Source organism: Dermacentor albipictus, chromosome 1 (assembly GCF_038994185.2).
Source record: "Dermacentor albipictus isolate Rhodes 1998 colony chromosome 1, USDA_Dalb.pri_finalv2, whole genome shotgun sequence".
Lineage (NCBI taxonomy): Eukaryota > Metazoa > Arthropoda > Arachnida > Ixodida > Ixodidae > Dermacentor > Dermacentor albipictus.
The window spans coordinates 5943178-5956238 of record NC_091821.1 but is presented as its reverse complement, the minus strand read 5'-3'; the positions used below and the strand labels follow the sequence as shown (position 1 = coordinate 5956238).

General features: G+C 47.5%; 1 protein-coding gene across 9 annotated transcripts in view; it reads left to right on the top strand.

Moving 5' to 3' along the window:
- Miga (mitoguardin) overlaps window positions 1–13061 on the top strand; it is a 296982-nt gene that overhangs the window by 216361 nt on the left and 67560 nt on the right. For 8 of the 9 annotated variants that reach the window (XM_070538810.1, XM_070538800.1, XM_070538801.1 and 5 more), the window contains one exon: window positions 5508–5642. The exons of the other annotated variant lie outside the window; for it this stretch is intronic. In XM_070538810.1, coding sequence (XP_070394911.1) covers window positions 5508–5642 — 135 coding nt within the window. The remainder of the gene's footprint in view (window positions 1–5507; window positions 5643–13061) is intronic. 9 annotated transcript variants of the gene reach the window in all.

Here is a 13061-nt window from a genome sequence, read left to right as displayed (position 1 = left end):
GAAAGAACACAACACAGTGCCTGTGTTGTTCCTTTCTTCTGTCTTCGTCTTTTGCGCCGTACAGTCATGTTGATGTTCTTCAACGGTTTGCACAGCGGAGGCTACGGCAGTGTCCACAATGCTCACCCATTGAACCTTACCGGGGCACACAGTTTAAATTTGGTTTCGGGTGTTCACAATAATGCCACTAGTTTCAATTTTGAGCAAAACGAGAACAAGGTAAAAGCGGGAGGCAACGTTTCGACAAGTGGACTTGTCCTTTTGAAGGCGACAGGCTTTCCTCGGCACAGCATATATAGGCAGGGTTCTTCTGTCACTGTCACTACCTCTGCAGCCAACATCTGTTCAGTGGCAGCATAGCTTTCTGGTCGTTTAGAGCAATGTGGCTTGTGAATGTGTGTTCCACGCAACTTAAAAAAAAAAACTGTGAACTTGACAAATGCAGCATTGGCATTGCACATCGTGGAGCAACAAAGGTACAATAACAAACGATAGCAGTTCTGTGTACATTCAGGTGAGTCTAGATCTGCACAAATTCTACGCACAAAGACGGACTGCAGCACATAGACACTCGCTGCGTGAGAGGTTAGCAACACAACAGCTTGTGCTGGGGAGAAGCCAGCACATCTTGAGTAAATGACAGCTGCCCAATACCGGAAGTAAAAAAAATGTTTACAGACTTCAGACGCAGTGGAATGTTGTCATTTTGTCAATACTGGAAGTAACAAGTAATATGAACAGTGTTACCTTTGCAGATGCTTTAGTAATGATCAATCGGGGCATTTCCACAAGCCCAGCCAATATTGTCTTATGAGGGTGCTATTGTGTCATCATATGCAATTTAGATGGCGGGGGTATGATGAAGCACGAGAAATTCAAGAGCAATATTTGCACCAACATTGTATGTTAGCTGCTGTGCAGAAGCGAGTAATATTTGGTTCAGACATTCACACCAGCATTGCCTGACATCTCTAGTTGAACTTGCTTGCCATGTTGAAAAAAGTGTTGCAGGGCCCCTTTGAAGAAACTTCAGATGCATAACCAGATGCACCAAGTGACAACTTCGTGATAGTATGGTTTCCAACCATCCAGAATTTAGCGGTACAGTCCCGACTTCTGAATAAATGTACTGTGTCACGACTTGACCCAGTCGGTATGCCCAAATGTTCCGAATTTTGCTTTCTTTTTACTAGATAATAATACATATACCAGACTTCCTTTATATTGACCCTTTTCACAGCAATCCCGTGGGCGTTGCCATGTTTGATCACGTGGTAATGTGTCCATTGTTTGCCTCAACTGCCTCCGCATTTACAATGGCTGTGTTTGACACCAGTGCGGTTTAGCAAACCTCTATTTCGGGAGATATCGCAGACAGGTACTGGGCAGATAAATCTTTGGCCATAGCTTCAGAGAACATACAAAAGTGCTTTGGAAGCTGATTAAGCTATGCCCAAATGGCGCAAGCAGCGTGTATGGTGCTTGTTCTAAAAGCAAGGCTAAATATGTATTCGAAGCTATCCAAACTTTCCGCTCATGAATTGAATCAGGATTAGTGTGTTTTGCTCTTCATTCTTTATTTGGCAAATATTTTGAAACCCAGCGGCTTGTCACATTTATTACTCAGTAAATTTCCTTGCTATGGTCACTATCTGATTATTTCTGCCTAAACACTCACGGGTGTGCTCAGTTCTAATAGATTTGTTCTTGCTGCACGCAAGGCTTGAAACGTAGCCGTTCCGTACATTGTAATACCTTGTAGCAAAGATGTATTATCGCTAGTAACTCGCTCACTCTTGTGGACCATCATGAAACATTCGGCTTCGACCATTCATACACTATTGGTCTATACTATATGTATATATACACTATCTATATCTATACTATACACTATTGGTTTATAGGTGTACTTCCTGAAAATCAAGTTGTTGAAGTTAGCGCATTGTGTTGTCGTCTCCCTTCCGTCCTTGTTTGCTGGCGCTAAATATGCTTTCAATTTACCAACATGCCCAACAAATGGCAATGCTACTATTGGTCTATTCTGTCATTTATTGTGCGTATATGGTGCGCATATATTCAAGTGTGCACCCATTCACTTATTGACACATTGGCGTTAGAGTGGGCATAAGATTCTGTGCCAGTTGGGGTAGATGTGTGTATATACTGTGCACGAAACCTACTATGACAGGAAGCGGCGCTAATTGACACATTGGCGTTAGAGTGGGCATAAGATTCTGTGCCAGTTGGGGTAGATGTGTGTATATACTGTGCACGAAACCTACTATGACAGGAAGCGGCGCTACTCCTCTTGTCATTGTTTAACATGTGGTACTTATTCTTGCCGACATTCCAGGGCTGAAACACTTTCTTTGAAGGTTAGTGATACATCACTGGTGGATGAGCGAATTTCTGTATCCTTGAAAAAAGCTGTACATCTCGAAGTGCCAATAACATGTACGGACAGTTACAGCAACGGTCCGTGAACTTGGCTACACAGCTTCATTCCATTCCTTAATATGCGAGTCACTATTTTTGCAGCCAACTACCGCACACGTCTTCAATCCACGTGATTCAATCCGGCATAATTGGAGCACAGTGCGGTAGCGAAAACTCAGTTGCATTTCCTACAGATGATCGCACAGAAGCAAGGTGGAAGTGGTAATGGTTTCGTATTCGTGCGCTGTCGCTGAGGCAACATGCAGCAAGCTGCCGAAAGCGCCATCTCATTTCTCTAGAGCAAACTGCTCTGCCAAAAGGGTCAATAATGCCTGATAGCTCGTTTGCACAATATTTTAACACTAAAGTGTTTTATGCATGGCTCCACCAAGAATTCTCTCGTGTATGTACGTTACAGAAACGACGTCACTAAAAGAGCACGCTACATCTCTAGCATCTGCGCCAGGTGGCGCCATTCTCTGAGCTTTGTTGTCTAATGGCCTGCGGTTACGACAGTTACGACAGTAGTTTACGACGCTGCTTACTACGTTGCTTGCAATGGCCCCTAATAACAATGCTGTGGCATTAAGCGCCATAGAAAGACAGCGACATAGACCGGGGAATGTTGTGAAGCTGACCACGTTGGACCAGCAAGAGGCATGCCAGTGGGAAACACAACCCATTCGTGCTACGAACTATGCCTCTCGCATTCATGGAGCTGAGTGTGTTGTCAATTACCACGCTACTTAGGACACTTCCGAGCCATGTTAGATACGGGACCTTTTCCTGAGCCTACTTCGAGTTCACCAGACCACATCGAATCGCTTCGGACCTAATTAAGGAGCGCAGAAGCACATCTACCACGTTCCCGAGGCGCGGCACGTCCAAACAAGTTGGCGGCCCCCCCTCATGCGCCGCATGTGGAGCTGTTGTCCCACTGCTTGACTTTTCCCGAAAGTGTAGCGGGAGCCTGGCACTGTTCCAGGTAATGTGGGTCCCGAGGAAAGCTGCTTTGCAGCTCTGAAAGTTCACTCGAAGACAACCTGTCTCCCCCCATCCACCTATTGTGACGGTGCTTGCAAGCCGTGAGGCAACGACGGCCGTAATGCACCGTGAAGCCCTGGGAGCAATCCCCCCCCCCCCCCCCCCGTCCGTCCGTCCGCCTTTGTGACGGCAGTTGCAGACAAGGAAGGTAATACCGCATACAAGTAATTCCTCGGACAATTTGAGCCCAAGGAGCGACCCTCTGCGATGGGTGTGACTTACATTCGCACGGGCTCCTACCATTGGCCGAAAATGACGCCACCTGAGCGGGCTCGCCGATTGACTGAACGGGACGTGACTTCGAGACACCGAAGGGGTTAAAAGCCAGAGACCGGGAGCAGCAAGAGAGCATTCCTTCATTCATCTCTTTCGAGCTTCTTGCCACGGGCCGCAGCGTCCGAGTTGCTGCCGGCCCGTAATGACTTTGACTGTTAATTTCTTTGTACTCTCACTGTAAATAATGTAAATAAGCCTCCAGTTTTCATCTTAAAGTCTTCCTCAACCCTGGCCAACTCCCACACCCAACTGCAAGGTCCAAAATCTGGGGGACAGCAATTGGGATTATCCTCCAGATACAACAGCCAGACCAAAATGCTCCTACCCTTGGCAAAGCTGCTTGGCAACAGGAGGCTGCATGCCCAGTGAAGCCGCAAGAAACCTGCCAACCCACAAATACTGTGCCTTTCGTGGCAGCAGACTGCGAGTTCGGGAAGTGAATTATAGACAATCCCTTTGGCTTCGCTTTTACGGTTTGTGAATGCCTGTGGTTTCTGGCAGATTTGCACAGTGCTCCAGTGCTTGCAATGCAGTGTCTCCAAGCAGTGTTTCCCGATCACGAGTCATTCGACAACTTTTGCTTGTGTGCCAATTGTTGTGGATCCCTGTGTCGTGGTAAGGTGCCCCTGTTGCAGCGCCTTCGCATACTCCGAGCACCCTACCCATCTTTTGCTTCTCAATTGCATCTCGTAACTTCCGACAAAGCTGCAAATACTTCTATGAAGACACATTTCACTTTTAGGTTATGACCAATTCGTATGAAAGAAGGATCAACCAATTCGTTTTGTGTGTTCTGTCTCGTTGTAACAAACATAAAGGCTGTTGCTTTTTAGAGTGCAGCTCTTAGGTGCCCATTCCTGCGGTGAGCACTAGCGTCAGCGGTGTCCCTCGTAACCAAGCGAACACAGACACAGCGGGAGATGGAAGGCAGTGATAGCGAACAGAGTGCGAGGCGGAAAGTGGAGGAGGAGTGTATGGTGAAAGGGTGAGAAGAAACGCATAGCGCTGTGCAAGGCGGGCTTTGCGGCGATGATAGCTACGGTATGGTGCCAGAGTAGCGCGCTTCGTTTGTATGAAAACAACGCACTGCATGAGAGGAGTGACATGTGGCATGACAGTGGCATATGACAGATTGTCCATGTCAGCTAATAAATTGCGAAATGAAAACATGTATAGAGCTGCACTGAAATTTCGCATTAGCATGTATTGTAATCGTTGGTGAATTTTTTGTTGTTATAGTTATGTTGTAGGTCTTAACCGTTCACAATACCTCTATGGGTAGCTGTGTTAGCCAGGGCAGCTATACTGCACCTTGTTTTTAAATTGCGACATGGTAGGACTAAAAAATATGTTCGTCTTTGTTGCGTGTACAGACTGGCGGCTACTAGCACTGACAGGGTTGCCAGGTGCCCCTCTCCTCAACTACACCCTCTCCTTCCCTACTTCGTCCACTCGAGAGTTGGAAACCCTAGTGATACTCCAGTGGTTACCGGCAAAAAGTAAAACGTTTTGCAACATGATCAACAGATTTTTGAGGATCCTTTGTATAGATCTTATAAAGAGTCCTAATGCATATTACTGGACAGCTTGTTGAGTTTGTTGATTTTACCACACATAAGCTTTAATGGTTTTTAAAGCTTTTCTCAGTGATTTTATCATGGGGTCAAGTATGGTATACTTGTTTACTTGGTGCTATTTGGCAAAATTTTCCCGAGCTCTGAAACAAAAGGCTGTGTTGTGCTGTGTTGCAGGTGGTGTGCCCAACGGTGTATGATGTCGTGATTGACTATGTCCTCCTGGACGCCTTTGATGACCTGAGCAGCCCGCCGCAGTCAGTTGTGGCTGTTATCCAGAACCGGTGGCTGACCGCAGGGTTCAAGGAAACAGTGAGTGTGCATGGCAATGGTGCGATCTATAAACAGTCTTTGCATAGAGCATGGGAATGAGACCGTAGTTCGGCTGGCTATTCTGGAATCATGTCACTGAACTGAGGTTGCTGCATTTGAACTCTTCTCAACGTATTCACGAGGCAACATTGACAAGGATGGCAGACGAAGCATGCACTGTGAACTCATTGTGCTATTAGCCACCAGCTAGCTTGCACGCAAAACCGTAAGGAAATTTCATTCTTGTACCAGTGAAATTTCTTTAAAAGTTTTGTTCCATATGCCATGTTCACATTTATTTATTTTAAACATGCTAACTAGTGCTTTAAGGTCTTTGCCGGCCTCAGTCAGTGAACTATTATGCCCTTTAGATATACCAGCCCATTCTTCAGCTGATGATTAATTTAATTTTTGTAGTGAGGTGCCCTTCAACTTCACTGTAACAAAAGAAAATAAATGAGATGAATAAATTCATGTAACAAGCAAAGAAATTTTTTTCTGTTTTTTTCTTTGCAGAGGAAACATTTTTTTTTCCTTCTGTGCAATTGCCAAAGTTCTAATGAGAAAATTAATCTAAGTTTTAGCTAGGGTTGCACATTTTTGGATTAATATAAAATCTGCAAAACACTTGCTGATAAAAAAATGTCTGAATTTTGGGGTGCTCAGCTGTGGTCACATGACCGTGTCGTGACTGCATTTGTGGAAAAAAGTGTGAGAAAATGAAGCCATTCCTTGTGACAATGAACTCGTCACATCGCCTACTCAGGAGCTGTCCTAAAGAGAAATTCAAACAAACTGCTTTCAACTATAAGCTGAGTCCACTCTTCTGTGTATTGTCACATAGTGACACAGTAGCAAAAACTGTGTATTGGGAAACTAACTCTTTATTGGGTGAACCTGTGCCCAGCAAAACAGGCTGCACTCAAAGCACAGTTGGCAATTGTTGGAAAATCTGGTCTACATGTCAAGCGCGTCGACTTTTATACGTGACTTGTCGAAGGTTCCAGCATGATAGCTGGTGCCCGCTTGCCCTCCAGAAAGTACTATACGATTCGTGTTGCGCACACAACCTGATTGCACAAGGTTCTGCGAGAACATATGAAACAGATAGAATCAATAACAGTTGCATAAGTTCCAATCATGCAGGTGCATCTTGCGCTGAGTGATGACTTTAAGTTGTTAGCAGGTGACATGCATTCCTGAGAAAAGGATAAAAAAAAGTACCACGTGCACCTTCTTAAAGGGGCCCTGAAATGATATTGATATTGTACAAACATATTAAGTCGTTAGGGTTGACCCCCTTCTGATCATTAAGTGATGCATTTAAGTGCTCTGCGTAAAGCGTGTAACTTATTATAATGTCTTAAGAACGTACATCGCTATTGATCACAGCACGCCACTCCCCTGAGTTTTCAGGCACCCCTGACCAAGTGACACGAAGTGACTAAATGACGCCAGTAGGACGAGCTATCCGATTGGCTGCACGGGGCACGTCATCAATAAGTTTTTCAACGTTATGGTGAACAAATGTTGTTCGTAATAGTTGGAATGTTAGTTAATTTGTTTCAATAAAAAAGAAAGTAACAGAAAGATAATCCACAAGGTCAATTTGTTACTACACTCAAGCACTTCTGGCACACAGCAAGTGCTGTCTGCTTGTGTTACAATGTGCTGCGTGTTGACCCGGGCTGCACGGTATGTGTTGGGCACGATTTGTCTTTTCGCGAACACCATAGTTCGCCCTTGCATTGTGGGCTGCAAATGTAGCAATCGGCGACATGTCAAGCTGTGACATTGTGTCCCTCTGCGAGGCAAACATGCGAGCGGAGTGGCTGAAGCACTGGTTGTAAGTATCTGATTGGCAGCAGCATATAAGCATTTGTGGCCGTCACTTCACGCCGAAGGATTACCATATACCACAATAGTGTTTCACATGTCCGACGTTCGGGTTAATGCAAGCGCAAATGTACTGGGGCTGGGCGTTTTACGGAATGAGCGGAGGCGCTAATGTGAATGGCCTGCATGGTGCAGCTACCTGGTGGCACAGAGTGCAACCAAACATGAAACTAATACATATACCAGTAACGAAGAGTATTCTACTTTGCTGCTGTGTAAATTTTTCACAGAAGCGTAATCGTGAACACATTGTTTTTCTAAATGTTAGAATGTTTTACACTTGGTTACAGCAATATTAGCTCTTTGTTTGGCTGGTTAAGCTCTGTGCTACTAGGTGGCCGGACCGTGCACACAGATCAGTTTGCTCACGTACGTCTACGCCAAAGCTCCTTCATCACAGCGGTAGTAATATGTAGGGGCTTTAGTTTACACATCTGCCCATCCGTCAAAATGCCCAGCTTGCCTGCATTTGCCAGAATACCAGACACGCTTGACACTGCAACAGAATGCTCGCAACACAAGCCGTTTTGATAGCTCTTGCTTGGGATCGACTGCCAGGCGGCTAGCGGAGAAGCTGGAGAGGCTTTGTGTGCTGGCTCCAAGACAACCGGAAGTAGACGACACGATTTCCCATCATGACACAGAACCAATGAAGGCGGAGCTTAGCGCTGATCACTCGACAAACGAGTTAATGAGAAAAAGCATGGCTACAGAGGAGGGTAACTTGTAATCATCCGTAGCTCGCTTAATACGATATGCTTCACATAAATTTTGGTGGGAATCTTTTACTGTAGATGCACCCTACAAATCTACAAAATTTTTCTGAACCGTTTCAGTGACCCTTTCAAAAGCATCGTCCTGATGCTGCAAACACGAGAGCAAAAAAACTAAGTGCACCTAGTAAAGAAAAACAGCAAAGCAAGAAAGAAGCAAAGTCCTAAAGTTCATTAGCGGGTGTCCGAAAGCTTAAGGTCCACCACGTGGACGACTTCGGTAGTGTGCGGCACCGCTGTGAGTGCAAAACGCCATCTGGAACAACCTCATAGTTCAGTGCGCCAATACATCAGATGATCTTGCAGGGTCCAAAATAGCATTGCAAAAGTTTCTCATGAAGTTCTCGTCAGTGTGTTGGAGTCCAAACCCAAACATGGTCTCTGGGCTAGTATTCCACGAAGCGTCGTCAAAGATTGTAGCACTGGCTGTTGGTCCTCTGCTGGTTCTTGATTCAGCACAGGTGGGCTAGCTGTCTGGCTTATTCGGTGCACTGGAGATAGGCTGCGACATTGAGGTTGTTTTCCTCAGTGAGGTGCGGCAGCATGGCGTCAAGAGTCGTCGTTAGGTTCCTTCCATAAAACCAGCTTGAATGGCATGATATGTGTTGTTTCTTACACCGCCATGTTATAAGCGGAGGTTGCATAGGGAAGGACCACATCCCAGGTCTTGTGTTTGACGTTGAAGTACTTGGCTAACATGTCGGTCTTATTCAGGTGCTCTGTAAGTCCATTTTACTACGGGTGGTAGGCAGTTGTCCTACGGGGACTTGTCTGGCTGCATTGCAGGATGGCTTGAGTGAGCTCTGTGGTATAAGCAGTTCCTCTGGCAGTGATCAGGACTTCTGGGTCACAGTGTCATAACAGGATGCTCTCGAAAAAGAATCTATCCACTTCAGCCACAGTACTTTGGGTAGGGCTTGCGTTTCGATGTAGCGGGTAACATAGTCGGTAACCACGACGATCCACTTAGGGCTTGCGTTTCGACGTAGCGGGTAACACAGTCGGTAACCACGACGATCCACTTATGTTGACACTTATGTTGATGTCGGAAATGGCCCAAACAAGTCTATTCCAGTTTGCTAAAAGGGTTGGCGTGGTGGCTCGATCTGCTGCAGCAATCCTGCTGGCATTGTTTGTGGTGTCTTGCGTTGCTGGCAGTTTTGGCATGTTCTGACATAATTGGTAACGTTGGCGTTCAGGCGCGGGCCAGTGCAGTGAAGTCTCTATGTAACAAGCTTCAGGGGACCTCAGTAAATTGTTCATTATTCTGAAAGATTGTTATTGTGAACGCCACAAAATTAACTATTCTTTCCATCAGCTCATCAGTTCATAAATTGTCACCATGTGAGCTATCCATGAAAACGTTGCTGTTGGCTCTCGGCACCCGCTGTTGCTTTTTTTTTTTTTTTTTCATATATGCCTCCGCCACGCACCACCGAAGTACCGTATAGGGTGTATGCACTGAAGCTCGACCGCGTCGCGGCGCTGTGGTGCCTCGGCGCAGGTTGCCACATTTGTGGTTCCACCTCAGCAGACGACAACGTGTTCTGCTCGGTGTTTCTGTGCAAAGGTGTAGTATAGTGTCGCCCCCTGTCAGATCTCTGTGTCATCGTACATGTATGTTTTGTAGTTGTTTAGCTAGATGGCGCACCCCCCTTCTGTCATGTGACGAGCTTGGGCCAATCTGGAGGTGTCATCTGGCGTGTGAAGCCTTTATTAGCAATAAACGGCCGCGAGTCGGCTGAGTCTTCGTTCCGGTTTTCATCGGGAGCAGTTACCTCCGAGCCTCCTTCACTGCGTCAGCGCTCGTGCGCGTTCGCTGGCCGGAGGCCCCGCACTTGCCTGCCGCTGTCGACACAACATCTTTTGGCGACGAGGATGGGATTCCCGCAGCGGTTCCGACCGAAGCCCCGGGAAACCAACGAGCTTCGTAAGTGAAGCGTCCTTTACGTGTCGGCACAGCCTGCAAACGCCGCCGACGCAATTGGCGTCGCGAGGCTTCCGAGCATAGGCCTACTCGCCCCCTTGTTCTTCCGTGCCCCATTCCTGCTGCGAGCTCCGGCTTGTTTTCTGCACTGTCTCCTGCACGCTACCGGGCATGGCGTCTTTTACGGTGAACCTTCCCGTTTTTCTGGAATTGCCCGGGCCACCGTTAATTCCATGGTATCGCTGGAAAAAAAATTTTTCAGGCCCACATCGAAGCGGCCAGCGGTGGCGACTGGACGGACGCGCGACGAGCGTCCGCGCTCGTCAGCGCTCTCGGGCATGAGGGACAACAGAAGTACTTTGCAGACGAGGAGCAGGAAGCAGCAAGGCAGTTAACCAGCGCAGCGTCAGCTTCAAGCGAAGCAGCAAGGCAGTCGACCGGCGCAGCGCCAACGTCAAGTGATGCAGTCCCGCCAGCGCCAGAGTTTCCGAGACTCTTGCAGCGGCTTGACCGGCTGTTCGCCGCATCAACAAATGTCCTGGCGGAAAGGCATGAATTCACCAGTCGAAACTAGTGCGAGGGAGAAGGATGCCTGGAATTCGTGACCGCGTTGAAGGAGAAGGCGGTACAGTGCAACTTCGGTACAACCTATGACAAGCGCGTCCGAGACCAAATCATACATAGGGTAGCGAACATCAGCGTTCGCGAAAAGTTGCTGGCTCATGGCGAAACCCTGTCCCTGGACAAGGCAGAAGAAATTGGACGCTCGTTAGAAGCCCTGCATTGAGCGAACCGCGCGTTCGACTCGGAGAAAATACAAAGAATCGAGGCATCTCAACTTGGCGTTCCGTCTACGGGCCAAGATGGCCGACTTCTTCCGGGGAGCCGCCAAGATGGCTGACGTAATCCAGGAGGCCATGAAAATGGCCGACTTCTTTTGAGAAGCCGCCACGATGACAGACTTCTTCTGAGAAGCCGCAAAGATGACAGACTTCTTCCGAGAAGCCGCAAAGATGACAGACTTCTTCCGAGAAGCCGCCAAGAGGGCCGACTTCTTCCGAGAAGCCGCCAAGAGGGCCGACATTTCGCACATAGCTCCTCCGGGAACTGTGGTGCATGCGATCGGTGTGGCAGCACGAAACATATTGCAACGTACAGGAATTGTCCAGCAAGGAACCGGCGGTGCAAAGCCTGCCACACGTTGGACCATTTTGCATCAGTGTGCCGAAAAACCCGTACTGTTAAGCACGTCTCTTCCGCAGAGACGCGGTCTTTGTCAACTTCCGCAGGACAGCCACCCGCATCTGTCTTGACGGTAAGCGCTTTTGAAACTAAAAAAGATTTGGAAATTCCGGTCGTAGTTAACGGCGTCTCCATGCGACTGCCGGTGGATACGGGAGCGTCTGTCTCATTGATCACGGCCGAAGATTTTGGAAAGCACTTTGGTCGACAGCAAAGACTGTCACAAACAAAAGTGGACTTGAAAAATTTCTCCAAGCAACGCATCGACATTCAAGGCCTGTTTCAAGCCACTGTCCAGTTTTTTCAAAGGTCATGCTCCGTCACGTTCCATGAACGACTACAGGAACCTCACTGCTGGGTTTAGACGCCATCCAACACTTGGGCATACAGATCGACGGTACGTCGCTGACATGTCGTCTACCATCGTTTCCTTCAGTACAGAGCCCCACAAGTGTGCCTCCGGGTTTTGATCACCTCTTCAGTGACGAGTTGGGTCTCGTCAACAACTTTGTGCACCGAATTCATCGGCAGCAAGATGCGAAACCAGTATCTTCAAAGTTGCGCAGACTACCCCTGGCTCTCCGTGACCAAGTCACAAATGAATTGCGACGTCTCGAGTACTGCGATGTCATCGAGCGCGTCGAGGCTTCTGAGTGGGTGTCTCCACTCGTGGTGGTGCGCAAGAAGAATGGAACCATGCGGCTCTGTGTAGATCTACGGCAACAGGACAGTCTTGTGCCTCAAGTTCAAGAAAGGGTCTTGCAGAAACAGTGGCAAACTAAGCAGTGTGTAGATAAATGTAGAGGTGCTCAGGCAAATCGTGTCAAGGTGGGAGACACCGTCGGAATAATATTTAACAGGAATGGATTTTTTAAGTACAGTAAACCTCGTAAAGTCAAGGCCCAGATAGGACCATCTACTTTTCTACTCAGTGATGGGAAGACGTGGCATGTGTCTAAGTTAACCCTAGTGATAAAGGATTCAGCAGATAGTACATTGTGTACAAGTGATAGAGACTTTTTGTACTCATATTCAAATCTGGATAGTCATTCCGATGACTCGTTTGTAGTGACAGCGTCTTCTCATAGTCGTAAGCTTCAGTTAAGTAGTCCGTCTGACTGTATCACTTCCGAGTCTACACAGTCAGCAGTCGTCTCTGATTTCGTGGGGGAATCGGTAGCATCCCAGGACTTGTTGGGACTTCAAGAGGAGCTTCCTGGGCAACCCTCTCCAGCTTTGAGCGACAACCACATTCAACTTTCCAACCAGGGGGAGGGAAATAGTAGTGGGACGACTGGGTCTTTAAAGTCGACCGATACGCGTCACAACCCCCAAAGTTCTGAGGTATGCACGCGTCCTCATCGTGACAGAAAACGGCCTCCGTGGCTCGATGATTTTGTTTCTGTAGTGTAGAGCGTATTGCCGTCTTCGAAATGCCACGGCTAGGGGCCTCGCTGTGACATTTAGGAGACAGTCCACATGTTTCATTAACACAGGTATAAAGTGCTCCTTGTTGCGGTGCAGTGAGTTTTGTGCCGTGTTCCTTCTCAGACTTTGTTTGAGTGACTGCCTGTGTTTTGG